We start from the raw sequence: 19,813 nt of genomic DNA on the forward strand, positions 1-19,813 counted from the left end.
TGCCCTAATTGCATGGGCTGTTCCGATGACGCGCCCTCCTCGTGTGTGGTCTTACGCACAGGGGATACTGCCTTAACACTGGGCGAAGTGAACAAACGGCGGTGTTGTTTACGGTCCCTCAACCGATTATCTATTCTAATGGTGAGGTCTATTGCGTCGTCCAGACCGCTAGGAGGCTCCCTGAGGGACAGTTCGTCCTTGATCTCTTCGCTCAAGCCTTCTATGTAAACGGCCCCCAGCGCCTCCGAACCCCAATCACTTTCTGCCGCCATTGTGCGGAAGTCCAGGGAGTATTCCGCCACGGCAGATCTGCCCTGTCGCAAACGTAACAGCTTGGAAGCGACCATACCCCCTGAAGCAGGATGAAAAAACGCCTGCCGCATAGCCCGAGAAAACCGTTCGTATGAGGAACAGAGCTCCGGCTGGTTCTCCCATACCGGTGTAGCCCACCGTAACGCTTTCCCCGAGAGTAACGCCATAACATAAGCCACTTTAGCACGTTCGGTGGGAAAACGGGACGGTTGTTGCTCAAAGATAAGAGAACACTGTAACAAAAACCCCCTACACTCGTTGGGATCCCCGTTATAACGCGCCGGAGCGGGCAATGCGGGCTCAGCACGAGAGTCAGCAGGCAGCCCAACAGCCCCGGGGGAAACCAGAGGGCTGGGAGCCGCAGCAGGCGGATCAGGCTTTTGGACAGCGAGAGCGATAGCCTGGAGCTGAGTGTGAATTTCCTGCAACGCCTGCTCATGCCTGCCAATAGTCTGCCCTTGTATGGCAAGGGCGTTTCGCATGTCGTCGGCGTCAGGGTTAGCTGGGTCCATAATAGGCTGAAGTTGTTCTGTAACGCGTTGCCGCCGATCACGGCGGTGACGCGTTGGTTTAAACGTGGTGAGAACCCAAACGCTAACCAAAAATAAAACGGCAAAAAGACAGCCAACTGAAACCTCCGCAGATGCGGGAAAAAATGAAAATAAAATTCAAGGGTAACAACAGAAGGATAACACGGAGGAACTCGACGTGTACAGGTAAGTAAACAAACAAAAAACACGCGGAAAGAAATACAACGCGTCTAATAAGGGAAAAAACAGGAAAACGAAAAACACACAGAGAAACCTCAACGTGTCAGAAGGAGAGGAGAAAAATACACAAAACAAAAGACGAAGCTTTGGTACAAGACCAGCGGCTTCTTACCAGGTTACCTGTCAGACTGTCAACCAGAACACTGGAGGACAACCGACGAAGAACAGAGGGAGAAGTAAAAAAAAACAAAACAAACCTGAGAACACTCAGGGGGGGGAAACGAGAGAAAGAGAGCAACGAGAGAGTGGTACGAAGGTAAGAGAAAAATATGGCTTGGGCTGTAAGAGTACGTGACTACAGAGAACTTCAGCAATGCATTGCTGAAGTCGCCTGCTTTAAATAGGCAGCCGAACAGGTGTAACCTATCGGGCTTGATTGCCCCTGGTACCAGCTCGCGGGCTCCGCCTAGTGGCGGCAGGAGGCACGTGCCTGGGTCCAACCCTGACACATTCATATACACCGTCATCACAACACCTCGTCGCGAAGTATTGCCAACCATGTTGCATACCAAGCGTTATCATACCCTGCTGTTTCTCCTGTGTACCGACCTCTGCCTGTTCCCTCGACCCCGTCTTCTGCCTAGCCCTCAGGTACCGTACGGACTCTGCCTTCCCGTTACGACCCCGGACCGGATAGACCACTCTCAACAAACGGCATTAGATCAACTCCGTTTATGCTTTAACATCTCGCATTCTCTTGTTGTATCTATCTGCCAAATAAAGAGCACTGTGCTTTTGCATAAGGATCCCTCTCTGTCTCTTCCTGACGTTACAGTGACACCACTTGTGGCGCCGGTGAAGAAGGAGACTCACTCAGGAAGCTCATTTTGCAAGAAATGCACTTTATTGAACAACGGTAATAACTGTTCTATTACTTTCTTTTTCCACCACAGGTGCTTTGGCGACAGTCATGCCATATCACTGCACACATTTAACATGGATGGTGATTTTTACTCTCGCCAACAAAATGTCCCCAAAGCATTCCCACATTTTCATAAATGAACCGCTAATACAAAGATGCATAAATTGACATGTTAATGAACATTAACAAACATAAATCTCCCACCCTGTACATTTCCCAGCATCCTCCACTAGTCGGTGGTGGAGCTCATAAGTCCATATTCCCAGCGCCGTCACAATATTTTTTATCTACAGACTACATTTTATTAAAATGATTAAAATACACAACATTATCTTCACACACAGTTCCTGGTTCAATTTCATATTGTGATAATAATTGCAATTATTCCACCTCCACAGCTCTATAACATCACAGTGTTGATGTTTATGGTGGAACTTGGAGAACATAAAACAAAATTAGAAAAACATTAATTTTTATTTTTTCTGAACCATTTTACTAAACATTACAGTCATATTGTAATGCTGGGCGCGGGCAGAAGGACGAGGTACGAAGTCCAGCTCGAACACAGCAATGTTACTTTTATTGGTGACTACAGATAGCGCACATAGAACACATAAACACTCATGTGTCTGACTCAGCACAAGAGCACAAGACACTGCGCGAACGCACATTAAATAGACAAACCAGATAAGCCTAGAGTGATGACAAGACAAGCCACAGGTGAGACTGATGAACACACACACATATAACCACACCCACGGAGCTACATAGACAGACATAACTAGACGCAGACAACATGAACACCCTGGAAGGGTCCAGGGCTGTAGCATGACACATATTGCAACAGTTTCAGGACAAGTGTGTGTGTATGTGTGTGTGTGTGGTAGTCCTCTTCTCTGTATATGAGACTCAGATCAACTTCAGTGTCTCCACTGAAGTGGTCAGATACTGTAAGACAGAGAATAGGACAGAATCAGACATGAACACACTCATGAACACACTCATCACAGTCAGACACTCTGTACACAAACTTAATCAGTGAAAACACTCACTTTAGGGTCTCCAGTGTAGAGTGTGGATCCTCCAGTAGAGCAGAGAGCTGTTTCACTCCTGAGTCTCCTGGTTCATTGTTGTTCAGTTTCAGCTCTCTGAGGTGTGATGAAGGGTTTGACCTCAGAGCTGAACACAGAGCAGCACAGCCTTCCTCTCCAATACTGCAGGTAGACAGACTGTAGAGTGAAGGAGAAAAACTCACACTTACACATCAACACACACGTGAACACAAACACAGACACTGTGTGTGTATTCAGGACAAACATGCAGTGATGTGTGTGTATGTGTGAATGCATGTGTGTGTATGTGCGTGTGTGTATGTCTGTGTGTAGGTTATGTGTGTGTGTAGGTTGTGTGCAGTGGCGTGCACAGACATTTTGGGGGGCAAGTGCTCGGGGGGGGCACTTTTTAGCGCACATGGAACACTTCATTATTTAAAAAATTACAAGTGCATGTTGAATGAAATTTGACTTTTATTTGTAACATTCAATGGAAAAAAGTCACACCGCCAACTGATAAAATCCATATCCAATATTAACTATATACAGTTATTGTTAAGTCCTGTATATGCAATTAGTAAATCAATATAGGCCTACAATTAAGACAGTAAAAATACCAAAAAGTAGGAGAAGGAGTTATAGGCTACTGAGTGTTGTCATTACATGAATGCAGATGGGCATTTTTTTTACAGGTAATGGGGAACTTCCCGTTTCTTCTTTCACAAACGAATGTGTTAATTTATGTTGCCTAACAAAACCTATACAACAGAAGACGTTCAGCTTAACACACAGACTTGCAAACTCTACCTTAATTATTTGTATGTGGTCGTCCTTGTCACGGTACGGCGGGCCCCCTACTGGTCGCCCCCGTCTACAGCAGCAGCTTGTCCTGTGGGTGTGGTGTTATGTTCGTCCCTCAGGTGGGCGGAGCCCGTGATTCAAAACACCTGAGGGTCGTTTGTTCGTCTATATATGTCTTGTCTTTGTACCAGTTGACCGCTGGTTATTATATCCTTAATTCGGATCAGTTCACGGGTTTTGGTTTGCGCACTTTACATATTAAATCACCCTTTTTCCCTGAGACTTGGCGTGATCGCTTCCATTTACTTTCGCTCACCCTGCCCGTCACAGTCCTCACGTTATCTATCATTGATATGGGCTAGAGCGATTTATCAGGTGACCAGTCGGCTAAAAATGCTTAGTAGTTTGGAGAGAGATTAGAGGACGGCATATTCCAAAAAAGTGATTTACGACTTTGACCTCTAGTTGACCCCGCCCCTTACCCCCCCTCCCCCCCCCTCCCCCCACACTCCCCCTCCGCCCATCCACCCCCCTCCCCCCCCCCCACACTCCCCCTCCGCCCCTCCACCCCAACTCATGACATCATCATCGCATCAATCAACGTCAAGACGACCAAAGAGTATTAAGTTGTGCTTTGATATTTTGCTTGATAAGGTTAATTAAAACATTATTTTGATCTTCTTTGATGTTGACTCTCCGGAGCAGTATAACCCTAGACACCTGCGACACACACACACACACACACACACATAAACAAACACGTGCACAAACCCTAGTCACACAGACCAGCGCTAAAAGATAGGGATCTCAGACACACGCACACACACACACACCCACTCCCCTGAACAGCGCACACACACCCCTAGTCACGCACACCCACTCCCCTGAACAGAACGGCGCACACACCCCTAGTCACACACACCCACTCCCCTGAACAGCACACACACACACACAGAACCGCGCATGCGCACACAAATATGCTTACTTTGAGTAACTTCAAACAGTTAACAAAACTATGATGAACCAATGAGGAGGCAATCTCAACAGACCAATCCGGGGTGCGTGTTTAGCGCGCGAGCATTTAAAGAGAGAGAGGGGAAACGTTTCCTTGAGGAGTCACCATGCATTCGACTGTGGTATTGTCCATACAAACCATTTTTTTCCTGAGTGAGGCCTCATACTGACTTAAAGCTGTAACTCTGAGGGTCCTCGGCGTCTCAGGCACACATTCTCTATATGGCCTTGGCACCTTTCTCCAATGAATTAACCCCCTGTCACTGATTACAGAGCATATACCCAGGTCTCCCATACACATGCACACACACACACACACACACACACACACACACACACACACACAGACAGACAGACACACACAGAGTAATATATCAAAATACATCTCCCCCACGTCCGAGAAATGTACAAAAAGGTGCTTCTAGCATCGTAACAAGTTAGATGTTTCACTCGGTGACCAGGACCCGTCCAAGCAAGCCGACATTTGATATGAACGCGTCTCGAGCAGGAGGTAAGACTTTGGAGTTATTTTGAATGTATTAAATTACTATAGTATTATTATGAAAGTAATAAAACGTAGCTAAACCTTAAATGTACTCATTTAAACATTTATACTATATTTCACAAATGATGTATAATAAGTTAACGTTATAATAAGTTAACACAATAATATGTATAATTATATGTATAATAAGGTAACACAATAAGTTAAAATTGCATATTGATTGAACGTTACATTTAAAACTGTCTTCCATGCATTGTAAGAGTTCAAAGAGCATATTGAATGAACCTCGGTTTTCACAGAAAACTTTCGTTAGTTATCCTACACTGCCTTCTAGCGGACATTTAATGTATTGATTTCATAAAAAGATTTCTGGGAACGGTTTTCACAGAAAACTTCTATCATTCTTCCATTAGTTATCCTACACTGCCATCTAGCGACCATTTAATGTAATGATTTTATTAAAAAAAGATTTCAGGTTTTGAAATGTTTTTTCAGATAATTTCCTACCGAATTAATATATGTCTATTGTTCATAATATCTAGATAATGAAGATGAATTTGAATACCAAGAGATTTCATTATATACTGATCTGGACGTCGAACATATAGCGATTGTACATCCTTTTCGTGCATCTCCGGGTATGTTTTATTTTATTATTATTATTTTGAATCATTATTATTCTCATTTGACTAAATTATTCTCATTTGACTAAATTTTTTCAAAGATGATGACATCATTAATCAAGCGATGAACGACTGGGAGCCCGCTCCAGCGTTAGAAACTCAGTCAGTAATTACTGAACAGGGTCCGAACGCTTGGGAAACGCTGTCTGAAGCGAGTTCTTTGCGTTTCGACAGTGGGGAACATGCTTCACCGCTCAGAGGACCTCCTCCGTCACGTAAGTTTTTTTTTTTTTGAATGTTTTACCGAACATGATGATGTGAAAAAAATGATTTCACAATTCGATAGTAAGATTGTTTACTCATCTGTACTTTAGCCGCCAGCGCAACTTCAAATCAGGAAGACGGAGCGGGTCATCTTCAGGAACATGAGCCGAATCGATATGTCATGGAGGAGGAGGAGGAGGACCTCATGACGGCTGATCTCATTCGAAGGGCAAGAGACGCTCTTGCAGCCGCTGAACGTCTGAAAGTCGCGCGTATCCACGGTACGCAGAGCCAAGTGAATTCTGCCGATACCTATCGATTACAATGCTCAGAGCCCCGAAGCCAGAACCGAGATTACACAACCAGAACAATACGATTGTTTCCAAGAACTAGAGCAATATCTTAGAGGTTTAAATGATACAGTAAATCCTCACGTTTTACAAGCCGTAAATTCTCTGAATGGAGGATTGGCAATACCTATCAATTACAATGCTCAGAGCCCCGAAGCCAGAACCGAGATTACACAACCAGAACAATACGATTGTTTCCAAGAACTAGAGCAATATCTTAGAGAATTAAATAGCCAAACCTCTGATAATCAAAATAACGTACCGATTGAAATTGATGAGGAGAGACCAAATTATTCTCACCCCATGATCAATATTGACGCCGAACAAGTAGGCTGTGGAGCGGCTACAGACCCGAGCATTAGAATTAAAAAGAGAGAAAAGTTCAATAACACAGAAATTAGAAGGAAAGTAAATTTCTCCTCATTAGAGGACATCAGCAGTTTCTCTGATTTTCACAACCACGTTTTAGGGATTATAGATGAGATGGTAGACGTTGCTCGCGAAGCCGTAGAACCGAACGACGTCATGATTTTTCAAATTCACGGACCTAATCTGAGCATTTCAGAACCTATTGAAGTGACCTCTGAGGGAGTAGCGTTAGATTCGTTTCTATCACCTCTCGAGAAAGCTATGCAGAGCAACCATGAAGTGTTGATGAGCGACGCCGTTGATTTGGTGATTCAATTAGTGCACGCTCCGAGGGGAGGGGGTGGGGACAGGAGAAAATTATCAGGCCTCCTCCATTCCGAAGTTGTAAGGAAAAAGCTCAAGCATTTATACGTTTTTCTAAACGAGGGTAATAATTTGTGTTTCGCGCTGTGCGTCGCTAAGCTGTTGAATCCTGGGAGGAGTCATTTTGAGATATGTAGGATAGCGGAACAGTTACAGAGAGATGCGGGATTAAGACCCCAAGACGAAGTCGGGTTTGCGGACGTACATCGATTTGAGAGTCATCTCAAGTGTAAAATTGTAGTATTGCACCGTACCGTCTCCAAAAAAGGATATTCATTTTTTCAAACCTCTGAAATCCCCAATGATCGGACTTTGTTCATATTTTTACACGATAAACATTACTATGATGTAAAAAACATAAAAGGACTTCTAGGCGCGGCTTACTTCTGCAATTACTGCTACGCTACTTACAATGACCGCAGGAATCACAATTGTAAATACGCGTGCGGCGTCTGTAACGATTCCGAATGTCACAAACACAAACAGAAGAGTCTCTTACAATGCCCGGACTGTCTAAGACTGTGCAGATCTCAGTACTGTTATGACAAACACAAGGAGTCGAAAAAGACGAATGAAAACATTACGTACACATTATGCGAAAGAGCGTACTATTGCGCACAATGTAACACGATGGTTAAAACATCATTCGCTGGGCAGAAGTCTCATAAATGCATCGGTCAAAGCTGTAGTCTCTGTGGGGAGAAGATGGATAAACTGTTTAATCACCAGTGTTTTATCGAACCTCTAGAGAAAGAAAAGCGGAGCAACAAACTCATCTTCTACGATCTAGAATGCCATCAAGCGACGGGTGTGCACGTTGCAAATTTTTTATGTTGCATGGATTTTAAAGGAGAAACGTGGACGTGGTCCGGGGAAGACTGCGTCAAAAAATTCTTTGCAAAATTCCGCAAGCCCGCATACAGCAACTATATTTTCATAGCACACAACGCTAGAGGATACGATTCCTATCTCCTGCTTAACTACCTGGTGAAAGAAGGGGTAGTTCCTAACATCGTAGCACAAGGCAGCAAAATTCTGTGTTTTACCGACTCCGAGTTTAATCAGAGGTTTATCGACAGCCTATGCTTCATGCCTATGAAACTCTCCGCAATGCCTAACACTAGAGCTCCTGAGAATTCAGGATTCTGAGGACATCACCCCTCCTTCTTCTCCTTCTTGCCAGCAATTAGCAAAGCCAAACATCACCCTTTATTATGTTAATTCACAGAGCAAGACTGAGGCAGCAGCCTCATCCAGAAAGTCTCTGATCACAGAGATCACAGATCACAGATCACAAACAAGCAGAAACACAAATGCTTCTATCAAATGCTTCTAACACAAATATAGATAGATAGATAGATAGATAGATAGATAGATAGATAGATAGATAGATAGATAGATAGATAGATAGAGAGGTAGTATAAGAAATGTACAAAGAGCAAGATTCAAGCCTGCTGTTTAGATCACAAACAAGCAGAAACACAAATGCTTCTATCAAATGCTTCTAACACAAATATAGATAGATAGTATAAGAAATGTACAAAGAGCAAGATTCAAGCCTGCTGTTTAGATCACAAACAAGCAGAAACACAAATGCTTCTATCAAATGCTTCTAACACAAATATAGATAGATAGATAGTATAAGAAATGTACAAAGAGCAAGATTCAAGCCTGCTGTTTAGATCACAAACAAGCAGAAACACAAATGCTTCTATCAAATACTTCTAACACAAATATAGATAGATAGATAGTATGAGAAATGTACAAAGAGCAAGATTCAAGCCTGCTGTTTAGATCACAAACAAGCAGAAACACAAATGCTTCTATCAAATGCTTCTAACACAAATATAGATAGATAGATAGTATAAGAAATGTACAAAGAGCAAGATTCAAGCCTGCTGTTTAGATCACAAACAAGCAGAAACACAAATGCTTCTATCAAATGCTTCTAACACAAATATATATAGATAGATAGATAGTATGAGAAATGTACAAAGAGCAAGATTCAAGCCTGCTCTTTAGATCACAAACAAGCAGAAACACAAATGCTTCTATCAAATGCTTCTAACACAAATATAGATAGATAGTATAAGAAATACTATACAAGAAAAATGTATAAGAAATACAAATGCTTCTATCAAATGCTTCTAACACAAATATATATAGATAGATAGATAGTATGAGAAATGTACAAAGAGCAAGATTCAAGCCTGCTGTTTAGATCACAAACAAGCAGAAACACAAATGCTTCTATCAAATGCTTCTAACACAAATATATATAGATAGATAGATAGATAGATAGATAGATAGAGAGCACATGAATTTGTTTTCCTGTCTTTTCCTCTCCTTTTCCAGCCTGCTGTTTAGATCACAACATTTATCAGTGATGCAGTGATGCAACGCGACCATGCTAATTTTCGCTAGCAATGATATGGGATTTCCTATATAACATTAGCATCAAGCTAATTGCGCCATATAATTTCTTAGCTTTTCAAACGCGAATTCAAACGCGGAAACAGAAAGTGTTTGATTACAACAAATATTATATAGTATAGTATATGAAATATACAAAGAGCAAGATTCAAACATTTTTATTTATTTTTATTGTTTGACGGGACTCATTAGAGAAACTGTCGTCTCTACGTGCGATTGAATTGTAACTTTTGAAACACGAGTCTACAAATTTTCTGCCGTTTGTTGTAGTATCGGTAACATACAGTCTGCTTGTAACTTCAACTTTTTCGTGAAGTATCACGTTTGGTGTTTTGGTCATATGAGCTTGGGGGTGAGCCAGCTTGTGCTTTGGCAGGCGTATGAGCTGGGGGTGAGCCGCTTCCACCGCATTACCAAGACAATGGGCGTTAATCCCTTCACAGCAGGGGAGTGGGCTACATGGACCCTACCAAGCCCTGTGAAATTTTTCGCTTCTCTAGGAGCTCTAGTGCTAAAGCTATGGGGTTCGAGTCAGACGCTAAAGGATATTTTCCACACTATTGGAACATCCCGGAACATCAGGACTATGTAGGGCCTTACCCCGCTCCCGAATTCTACGGTGCCGACAGCATGATGCCGAAAGAACGCGAGGAGTTCTTCCGATGGTACGAAGGGGTCAAAGGAGGAATCTTTCTATTCAAGAAAGAGATGGCCAAGTACTGTAAGAACGACGTAAAGATTTTGAGGCGAGCCTGTCTGATATTCAGGGAAGAGATCCTGGAAAGCACAACAGTCGACCCCTTCAGTTGCATCACCATAGCCAGTGTGTGCATGAAAATCTTTAGAACAAAGTTTCTTTCTCCACACACGTTGGCCATTCCACCGTTGGATCATTACGTCAGCGGGCAGAAATCTTTTTCGTCTTCTTCTATCCAATGGTTGGAGTATGTGGCGCAAAAGCGGAAGATAAACATTCAGCATGCTCTGAACGGCGGGGAGGTGAAATTCGGCAAATACGCCGTGGACGGATACAGCGAGCACAAAGGCATGCGGAGAGCGTACGAGTTTTTAGGGTGTTTTTATCACGGCTGTGATAAATGCTTCGCACGAGCATCACCCTCTGACCCAAGGTACGACATACGGGAGTCTACTCGAGAGAACGAAGACGAGAATTCAACACTTGAAGCACACTTACGATCTGCGAGTGACCTCGATATGGGAACACGAGTGGAGCGAGATGAAAAAGACCGACGAGGATGTGAAAAGTTTTCTGAAATCATTTGACTTTCCAGAAAGGTTAAATCCCCGCGATGCTTTGTTTGGGGGGAGGACCAACGCGTTAAATCTGCACTACGTGGCTCAACCCGAGGAGAGGATCGATTACTACGACTTCACATCTCTCTACCCATTCGTCAACAAAACAAAGACCTACCCCCTCGGACACCCTGTGGTTGTATTCAAGGACTTCCTACCGCTAGAACAATATTTCGGTATAGTCAGAGTCAAAGTTCTGCCCCCCAGAGGCTTGTGGGCGCCTGTTCTGCCCTACAGAGTAAACGGCAAACTCACCTTCCCTCTCTGTAGAACCTGCGTGCTACATCGGCTGTCGGAGTGCGAGCATAGCGACGACGAAAGAGCCCTGACGGGTACTTGGTGCACTCAAGAAGTGATCAAAGCCGTCGAAAAAGGCTACGTGGTGCAGAAAATCTTTGAAGTCTGGCATTTCCCCTTACGCTCCGACACCCTGTTTGCGGATTACATTAAAATGTTTTTGAAAACTAAACAGGAGAGCAGCGGGTACCCCTCCTGGGTAAAATGTGCGGCGGACGAGGAGGAATACCTGAGAGGGTACGAGGAACATGAAGGAATTCGTCTGGACGCTGGGAAAATAACGCATAACCCCGCCAAGAGATCTGTGGCTAAACTAGCTCTAAATTCTCTCTGGGGAAAAATGTGTCAGCGGCCCGACAGACTGAACACGACTCTGATCACGCAGCCTGAAATGTTTTTAAAGTTTATTTTTTCAACGAGCATCAAAGTCAGGGACTTGTCGTTCTTGAACGACGATGTAGCGCTTGTGCAGTGGCGACAGGCCGACGTCAGATGCATGGACCCCGGCGTCTCAAACGTTTTCATAGGCGTTTTCACGACCGCCTACGCCAGACTGGAGCTTTATGAGCTCATGGACAAATTGCAAAGAAGGGTTCTTTACACAGACACAGATTCGGTAGTGTTTGTCTCCCGTGACGGAGATTGGATGCCGCCGTTGAGCGATTATTTGGGGGGACTCACCAGCGAACTCTCTGAAGGCGATAGCATTGTAGAGTTTGTCAGCGGAGGGCCAAAAACGTATGGTTTCCGTACATTAAAGGGTGAGAACGTTATGAAGGTTAAGGGGCTCACGTTAAATTACACCAACGATAAACTAGTCAACCTGAAATCTTTGACGGAACTGGTCGACGAACACGTTAAGAACCCCTCCCGTTCTAGAGAGATAATGACGTCCCGCAACATGATTGTCAGGGATAAAATAGGCTTCCTCCTAAAAAACAAAACACAACAGAAAAGGTTCAGGATCGTGTACGATAAGCGCATTTTGCTGCCCGATTTCAGGACTCTGCCCTACGGGTATTAAGCTTTAACATTTTTGGGTCTCCGGTCATGGAGCATTTTGATGCTAGGTTTCAGCTACCATTTTCTTGTATAGTTTGCGGACCCAGTAACTGTGGAAAATCTTTTTTTATTAAAAAGTTGTTGGAAAAATGTAATGAAACGATGTCTAAAGTCCCGGATAATATCGTTTGGTGTTATACATGTTGGCAACCTCTGTACGATGATTTGATGAACAAAATAAATGTTCGCTTTGTTCAAGGAATACCCGAATCTCTGTGTGACGACCAACTGTTTCCTATAGATAGGACTAACCTTCTCATTTTGGACGATCTCATGAACGATGCCAGCAAAAACGACGAGATTGAAAAAGCGTTTACAAAATACACGCATCACAGAAACTTGAGCGTTTTGTATTTGGTGCAAAATCTTTTCTTTCAAGGTAAGACTAGTAGAACCATCAACCTGAATGCAAACTACATGGTTTTATTTAAAAATCCCAGAGACAAGTCGCAGATCAGCGTACTGGCGCGTCAAATGTACCCCGGAAACTCAAAATACTTTATAGAGTGCTTTCAAGACGCCGCCTCTAAACCTTACGGCTATTTATTAGTAGACTTGAAAGCTCAAACGCCAGAAGAGCTCCGTCTTAGGTCAAGCGCGTTTTCCTGGGAGAACCCCGCCGTGTACGTCCCCAAGAAGAAAAAAATCAAATAAGGCCGGGGAAGAAAATGTCGGCTCGACTAAGGACGAACCTACCCGCGTTGAAAACCTTATATAAGTCACAACCCCGACGTAGGAAGGTTATATTACACGAAGCTTCGCCGGAACTCATACTTTCTATATGCGAATTGGCTTTTAATCTGCTCCGCGGGAACATTCCTCTGACCGCTAAACAGTACCGTGTTTTGAAAAGACAGAAAAAGTGGATAAAACTTTTTGCGAATAAAAGAGCTTCTGTAGCTACAAAGAGAAAAGCTATTAACCAGCACGGAGGTTTCCTTCTCCCTCTGCTCAGCGTAGCCGTTCCTTTTATAAGCAGCCTGCTATCGGGCAAAGGATAAAAAAAAAATGGAGACTGCTGAGAAGATGTATTTGGTTCCTCAACATCAATTAGATATGCTTAAAAATGCGTCGACGGGTAAAGAAAATATAAGACGGACCGTTGAAAATGATTTAGACGCGGTTATGCGTCACATTTTATCTAGGACGGACATGAATCCCTACGACAAGGCTAAACTTTACTGCGCGGCTTTGCAAAGATTTTTAAACGTCGTTAAAAGAGGCGAAGAAGAAGAAACGTCGCGATTAACCCTATCCCTCCCCAAGGAACCGATCAGCCAGATACAGGATCAACCGGTAAATCTAAGCGTGACCAAGGACGAGATGGTAAAAGAGGTTATCGAAAACGTACCGGCGAGAGCCAGAAAAAACGCCTCCTACATTCTGGACAAAATAGCTAAATCGGGTCAAACGGCATCGTGGAATGATGAGGGAGAGCTTGTTTTCCAAGGAAAAACGATTAAAGGCTCGCACATGCTGGACTTGATTAAAAACCTCACGGCTACCCACAAGATACCCGACAACAGACGCCCCCTAGGCTGGAATGAAATACTACACACGGTAGCTACATTAAATGTACCGTATTCCACCATTCCTAATGACGCCGTACGTCAAAAAGTGTCGGCCATTAAAAACTCGACGAGTTTCGCCCCTGCTAGTTCCGATTCATCTAGTTCTGATTCAACTAGCTTGAGTTCTGATTATGCTTTTAACTCTTCGGCGTGGGTGAATTTTGATTAAGGACATAAAGACAACAATAGGCGGTTGTATCGTTTATTTGTTCATTGTAATTACAATTTATTAATAAAAAATACTAAAAGACAAAATGGTGTCCGTCTAATCTTTTACAGAGCATTTAAACTTTTCGCCGGAACACGCTCGCTGATTACAAGTAACGGAACATCTCTTATTCAGTCTAGTGTACATTTTTTTGACAAAAGCTACAACCATTTTATCGTTGATTTTTACATCGTCCTTATAATTCGATATAACTTGATTAAACGATCTTCCTTTAGCCCTTTGACATAAAAAGAAAACGCAGTGAGGGCCGCAGCAAACGGAATCAAAGCTCTGAACTTGTGTAGAGTTATGTCTTATTTCTTTGCAGTTCTTTTTCATAAATGAATAAATAGATTTAGGAAAGAGTTCGTAGTCTGGAGGGTTACCGTAAGAATCAAAAAATTCTCCGGACCTTTCGTCGTTCAGACACAGGGCCAACCAGTGCTCCCCGGGCATATGACTGGGGTGCGTGTTTACGACAAACATGGCGGGAAAGCGTTTCAGCTTAATGCTAGGTAGCCGGTCGCAGGGAACCACTCCCGAAAAGACTTTCTCCAAAGCGCGGCAGCTTCTCATCACCTCGGTAAGTTCTCCGGTGTCCATGCGTTTTTATTGGTAGTCGATGAGCACGTTACGGTGGTTATTTATTTGCAGTATGGTATCGAACGTTGCGTAAATAACGAGATTTATGGTCCTCGGCAGAGGATTTTTAAACCGGAGTTCCATTCTCATATTTCCGGACTTTATCAGCGACAGATGCTGCCCTCCTTCATCGTCGGGGGATAGATTGAAAGCCAGCAATGTGTAGCCTCCTATGTACTCTTCACGACCGATGGAAAGAGCTTGATCTTTAAGGTGTTTTCCCGAAGCCAGAATTAGCGAGTGATATTCGCGAACGGCGTTACCGGCTTGAAAATTTGGTTGAAAAGGCTTAGCGGGATGTTGGGTTCCGTCCACGTAGAGTGCGATAAACTCTGTGTCGTAGTGTTTGAAATTAAAGGGGTTTTTATTGTAGGCTCCTACGTACGCGTCGTTATCCACCATTCCTATAACGACGGTTTTTGGAAGAGGGCCCAGGAACAGATTTTCTTGGGTGCATACGCGGCTCCCCGCGGGTAAACTGAAGGTCTTCATGCACACCCTTTCCATGGGGTACTTGGCTGTGGCGTTCAGAAGCGCGTGTGCGTGGCCCAACTTCACAGCGGGAGACACGGTGACTTTTTTCACAAAAAGAGAAGCCGTGAGTATTTTTATAACATAGTCCGTCTGTCCTTCTTTCATCAGACAAAACTCGTCTTTACTCCTTACAAATTTAATTTTCAGGTCCACTCCGTTCAGTAAAAATTTATCCTGAAAAAATATATCGGAGTGAATGTATCCGATCAGGTCAAAGGGACTACTTTCGCCGCTAAACGCGGCTCTGCTTCTGAGACCCATGTTCCGGCCCGCCGGGTCCGTAGCATCCATATGCTCCGCAGTGTCCTTGTAAAACATACCGCTTGAAAACTGAGCCTCCAGCGTGTCCTTGCCGTAATTCATGAGGCATTCCATGACGGCTCTGTAAGGGTACGTATTACTCGACTGACTGATGAGGCGGTCTCCTAGCATAACGTCCACTTGTGAAAAAAGGGAGGCTATCGTGTAGTTCACGACGCCGACCTTTGCGTCGGCGGCTATGTCGGTTCCGTCAGGGTTTGTGATTTTACATCTTAGGTATAAAAAAGTGTTGTTGAGATCCAGGTAATCGTCGCTATTACCCGCTACGTAAAAATCTATCGGCGCTCCTCCATCTGCAACGGATGAAAGCGGCGGTATTTCCACGTACGCGTACTTTTCGATACTCGTTTGAGTATAAGGCAGAGTGAAGATATCCAGTTCCGTTTTGGCGCATTCGGTCGACATACTACGCAGAAAGGCCATAGCTGTTCTAGAAGATGTTCAGTTTTCTTTTGTTGTCGGAGGAAGGACGTTTACCGCTTCTTCGTTTGGTTTTATTCTTCACTTTGACCTTACTCGCGACGACGTTGCGTTTTTTATACGATGACGCGAGGCGTCTTCCGGGAGGACACCTAGCGTTCCTGCGGGCAATGGCGGCGAGTCCCGATCCCTCTTGCTTCTTGGCCACAATGTTGCTAATCACGTCGCCTACTATCCCTTTCGCGGCGGTTTTTAAATGAGGCGTTGCAATAGAGAATCCTCTTTTGATAAGGGGAACCGCCATCCTAAAAAGCGATTTGAACATACCACCGAGTCCCGCCCCATACATGACCGGAGACCCTTGGAACCCCGGAAGACCATTTCCGGCTTGATGCTTATAGTAGTCCACATAGATCTGAGGATCTCCGTAACTCGTTCGATGCATTTTTTCTTTCTTTCTTTCTTTTCTTCAAATGCAGAATGAATGTTTTACCGGTCTAAAGTGAAGTTTAGCTATAACTTTCCCGTATTGAAAAGGTACTTCGATATTTTGATCGGATTTGATTTCGACGGTTATATCGTTTATGAGAGCTTTGGTAACACGTACGTAGTGTGGCTTATCATACGATACTGTGACGAAATCGTGTTTATTCCCCCCTATATGTACGCATCTCAACAGAGGCACAAAGCTGTCCCCCACTCTCTGATATTGTATAATATCGGTATACATGAACAATGAGTAAATCCCTCCGCGAAGATCAGTAGGGAAGGGTGCCTCCGGCTCTTCCTGCATGAGGTGTTTGGATGCCAGACCGAGAATAAGCGAAAGGTTACCTTTAGCCTCCAAACAATAGGGTTTGGTGGAGGCCGCAAGTCGGATTTTGTTTATCAACGGACGGTATTCTAACTTTAGTTCAGGGTCAAAAGATTTCATCTTCTTATTCATTTCCTTTACGATGAGGTTTATGTCATCGTAATACCCTTGCGAAATAAAAAACCTCTTGCTCTCGACGCCTTCCCTTCTAACTATAAAGGTAGGTTCCATGCCGTTCTTCTCATGCAGATTGAACCACGTGTTAGGATATTGCACCTCCGCGAGAGCTACCTCCCACTCACCAGACAACTCTATAGGTTTTAAGAAATGCGTCCTGTAGCACGAAATTCTGTTATTGGGGTATATGCCTCTCGAAGCGTTGCTCGGGAGAGTAACGAAGAATCCGCTTTCCTCCATGATTACGGAGTTATAATTTTATGCAAAAGTACAACGCCTCCTTTTATCCTTTCACGATGTCGCGGACTTCCTCGGCAGGAATCCACGAGTTAAACTTGTCCGGCCATCCGACCCACTTGACCAGACAAATCTTCTTTCGGTTCCTAGTCTTTTCAGATATAATCTTTTCTATTTTAAAAGCCTTATCTTTACCGAGTATAATCTTTTGCAGCTCCTGCTCGTAAAAGGTTCCTTGTAAATTCTCACCGTCGTAATCTTGCAGTTTGTATATGGGAGGATCTCTCCCTATTCGTTCAGACACTGTAAAATATTCATCCGTAAAGTTCTGTACGTAACCTTTCTCAAACTAATGTTTTAATCGCGAAATTCTAACGGTATCGCCGACTTTAAACTTGAAACTCAATTTTTTTCTCTGTTCTCTCGGCGCAAACAATCCGTACAAGGTTTTAAAAACTTTGAAAGAGTTTCCCTCGTTCACTTCTGAGGGCTTCATTTTGATGCTGCTATGATAGCTGCGGTTGTAGGCGTGAACCAGGTCTTGCACCACGTCTACATATTTTCTCGTATTGACGGCCGTGAAGTATCTCCACATTCTGGTTTTTAACGTCCTGTTGAACCGCTCACACACGCAGGCTTTCTGTCCGGTCCCGGTAGCAAAGTGAACGATGTTATTGTTTTTCATTAATGTCTGGAATCTGTTGTTAAAGAATTCTTTCCCTTCGTCGGTCTGAAGTTTTTTAGGAACCCTACCCTCCTTGAGAATCGATTCGAAGGCCTTGGTAACCTCGACGCCGGTCTTGTTTTTTAGGACACGCACCCACGCGTATTTGGATAGTATATCTATACAGGTTAGCATGAACTTTGCGCCGTCGTTATGCTCCGATAAGCCAGACATATCTACCAGATCGGCTTGCCATTGCTCGTCAATGTGTTTCACGACTACTCTGTTTCTTTTAAATTTCCCTGAGACCGGTTTATGTAGAGTGTACGCATCCTGCGCCGCTAACCAGGTTTTGATTTTTTCGGCATCTGCTTTTTTACCGGTCTTCTCCTCAACGCTCCTTTGCAGACCCGCTACCCCACCGTAAGACCCGGGGTTTGAGGGGTTATAGTAAATCTTTTTCAGCAAACGTTCGGTCATGTTGATCCGAATACAATGATGCAACAAATACGTTGTTTCGTGGTTTTATTATCAAACTTGGCACATGAGATTACATTGCTTAATAGTTTTTATAAAAAGAAAATGGCAAATGAGGATACATTGCTTAATAGTTTTTATAAAAAGAAATTGGCAAATGAGGTTACAATGCTTTATGGTTTCATAAACAAACTTTTGGCAAAAGAGATTACATTTATATTATGTTCATTTAATAATGAAAGAGTATGTTCAAAGGCTTCTTTTACATCAACCTTTTCATCTTTACTTAGTTTCAAAACACACACGTCGGTTACAAAGGTGAAAATGCATAATAGGTGAGCGTCTTTACATACAAAGGGTTTTTCAAACATGCAAGAAAGAATGCGTGATATATACGTATGCGTCGGATAACTAGTATTATTGGCTTCGGTGATCAGAGAACTCCATAGACCGCTAGATTCCCGTACTACACACATCAGTTTTTTTAAAGCAGATAATCTCTCATCGGCGAGATCGTAAGCTGTGACGTCAACGGTGTTGCTGAACAAAGAGATCATGTCCCTTATTAATTGATTGTTCTCGGATGTAGAACCGTCACGCCTGCTGACCAGGTTTCCCATAGTTTAGAACATTTCCTCTCAATTTTCAGACTGTTGAGGCTTCTTTTTCAGACGACTCGTCAAGGGCCATGGTTTCTTGCAGCGTCCAAATGTCCTTAAGGCGCTCCTGCAGGTCCTCGCACAGATCCTGACTTTGCTCTTCAATCTCTCTCAGAGCATCTTTGATGTTACTTTCGTGTTTTAGCTCCATCATCATCGCCTCAGCAGCGGCGGAGATCTTGCTGTGAGGAGGTGGATTTGAGACACCGCACATATTCAGCGCTACGTCACCGTTTGCGGGAACCACGGCTTGAACACCTTCTTAAGCAGCTTGGGTAGGTTCAGACAGAAATAGCTAGGGTCAGGGTCGCTCAGGCATTGGTGCTGACGTTGACTCGGGTGATCGATAGCGCATCCGTTGCTGTTTTCCTTGATATCCTTATCGATAATCCCATCCAGCAGGGTTCCGATCACGGTTCGAATGATCTTTAGCACCTTCGTGCTGAGAACGCCGTCTATCTCATCGGCTGTTTTTTCGACTGAAGGTGTTTCGGGAGGCACGTTCTCTTTATCTTCAGGATCTGAAGGAGGCTGTTCTTTGTCGTCATTAGAGCTCGACGAGGAAGAGGTCTCGAGATCCTCCTCTAGGTTCGCCATGTCGATGATGACCAGTTTGTCGATGATGACCAGTTTGTCTTGCTCGGCTATGGTCGGCTCATTTATATCGGATGATGAGGAGTGGGAGGAGTCCTCTTCGT

At 43.8% G+C, this 19,813-nt stretch overlaps 1 protein-coding gene and 1 long non-coding RNA gene across 5 annotated transcripts in view; one reads left to right on the forward strand and one right to left on the reverse strand.

The window, feature by feature from the left end:
- Positions 1–1,921: 1,921 nt before the first annotated feature.
- The window catches only part of LOC143491515 (NLR family CARD domain-containing protein 3-like), a 50,850-nt gene continuing 32,958 nt past the window's right edge, over positions 1,922–19,813 (reverse strand). For 3 of the 4 annotated variants that reach the window (XM_076990601.1, XM_076990602.1, XM_076990600.1), the window contains 2 exons: positions 2,997–3,173; positions 1,922–2,892 (listed from right to left, as the gene is read on the reverse strand). In XM_076990601.1, coding sequence (XP_076846716.1) covers positions 2,886–2,892; positions 2,997–3,173 — 184 coding nt within the window. In that variant the 3' untranslated portion in view covers positions 1,922–2,885. The remainder of the gene's footprint in view (positions 2,893–2,996; positions 3,174–19,813) is intronic. The other variant, XM_076990603.1, reaches the window with a different exon arrangement.
- On the forward strand, positions 5,837–6,431 carry LOC143491523 (uncharacterized). Its single transcript, XR_013125225.1, has 3 exons — positions 5,837–5,954; positions 6,041–6,214; positions 6,314–6,431. It is a non-coding gene; the product is annotated as an uncharacterized LOC143491523 (long non-coding RNA).

Source organism: Brachyhypopomus gauderio, unplaced genomic scaffold, assembly GCF_052324685.1.
Source record: "Brachyhypopomus gauderio isolate BG-103 unplaced genomic scaffold, BGAUD_0.2 sc76, whole genome shotgun sequence".
Taxonomy (NCBI): Eukaryota; Metazoa; Chordata; class Actinopteri; order Gymnotiformes; family Hypopomidae; genus Brachyhypopomus; species Brachyhypopomus gauderio.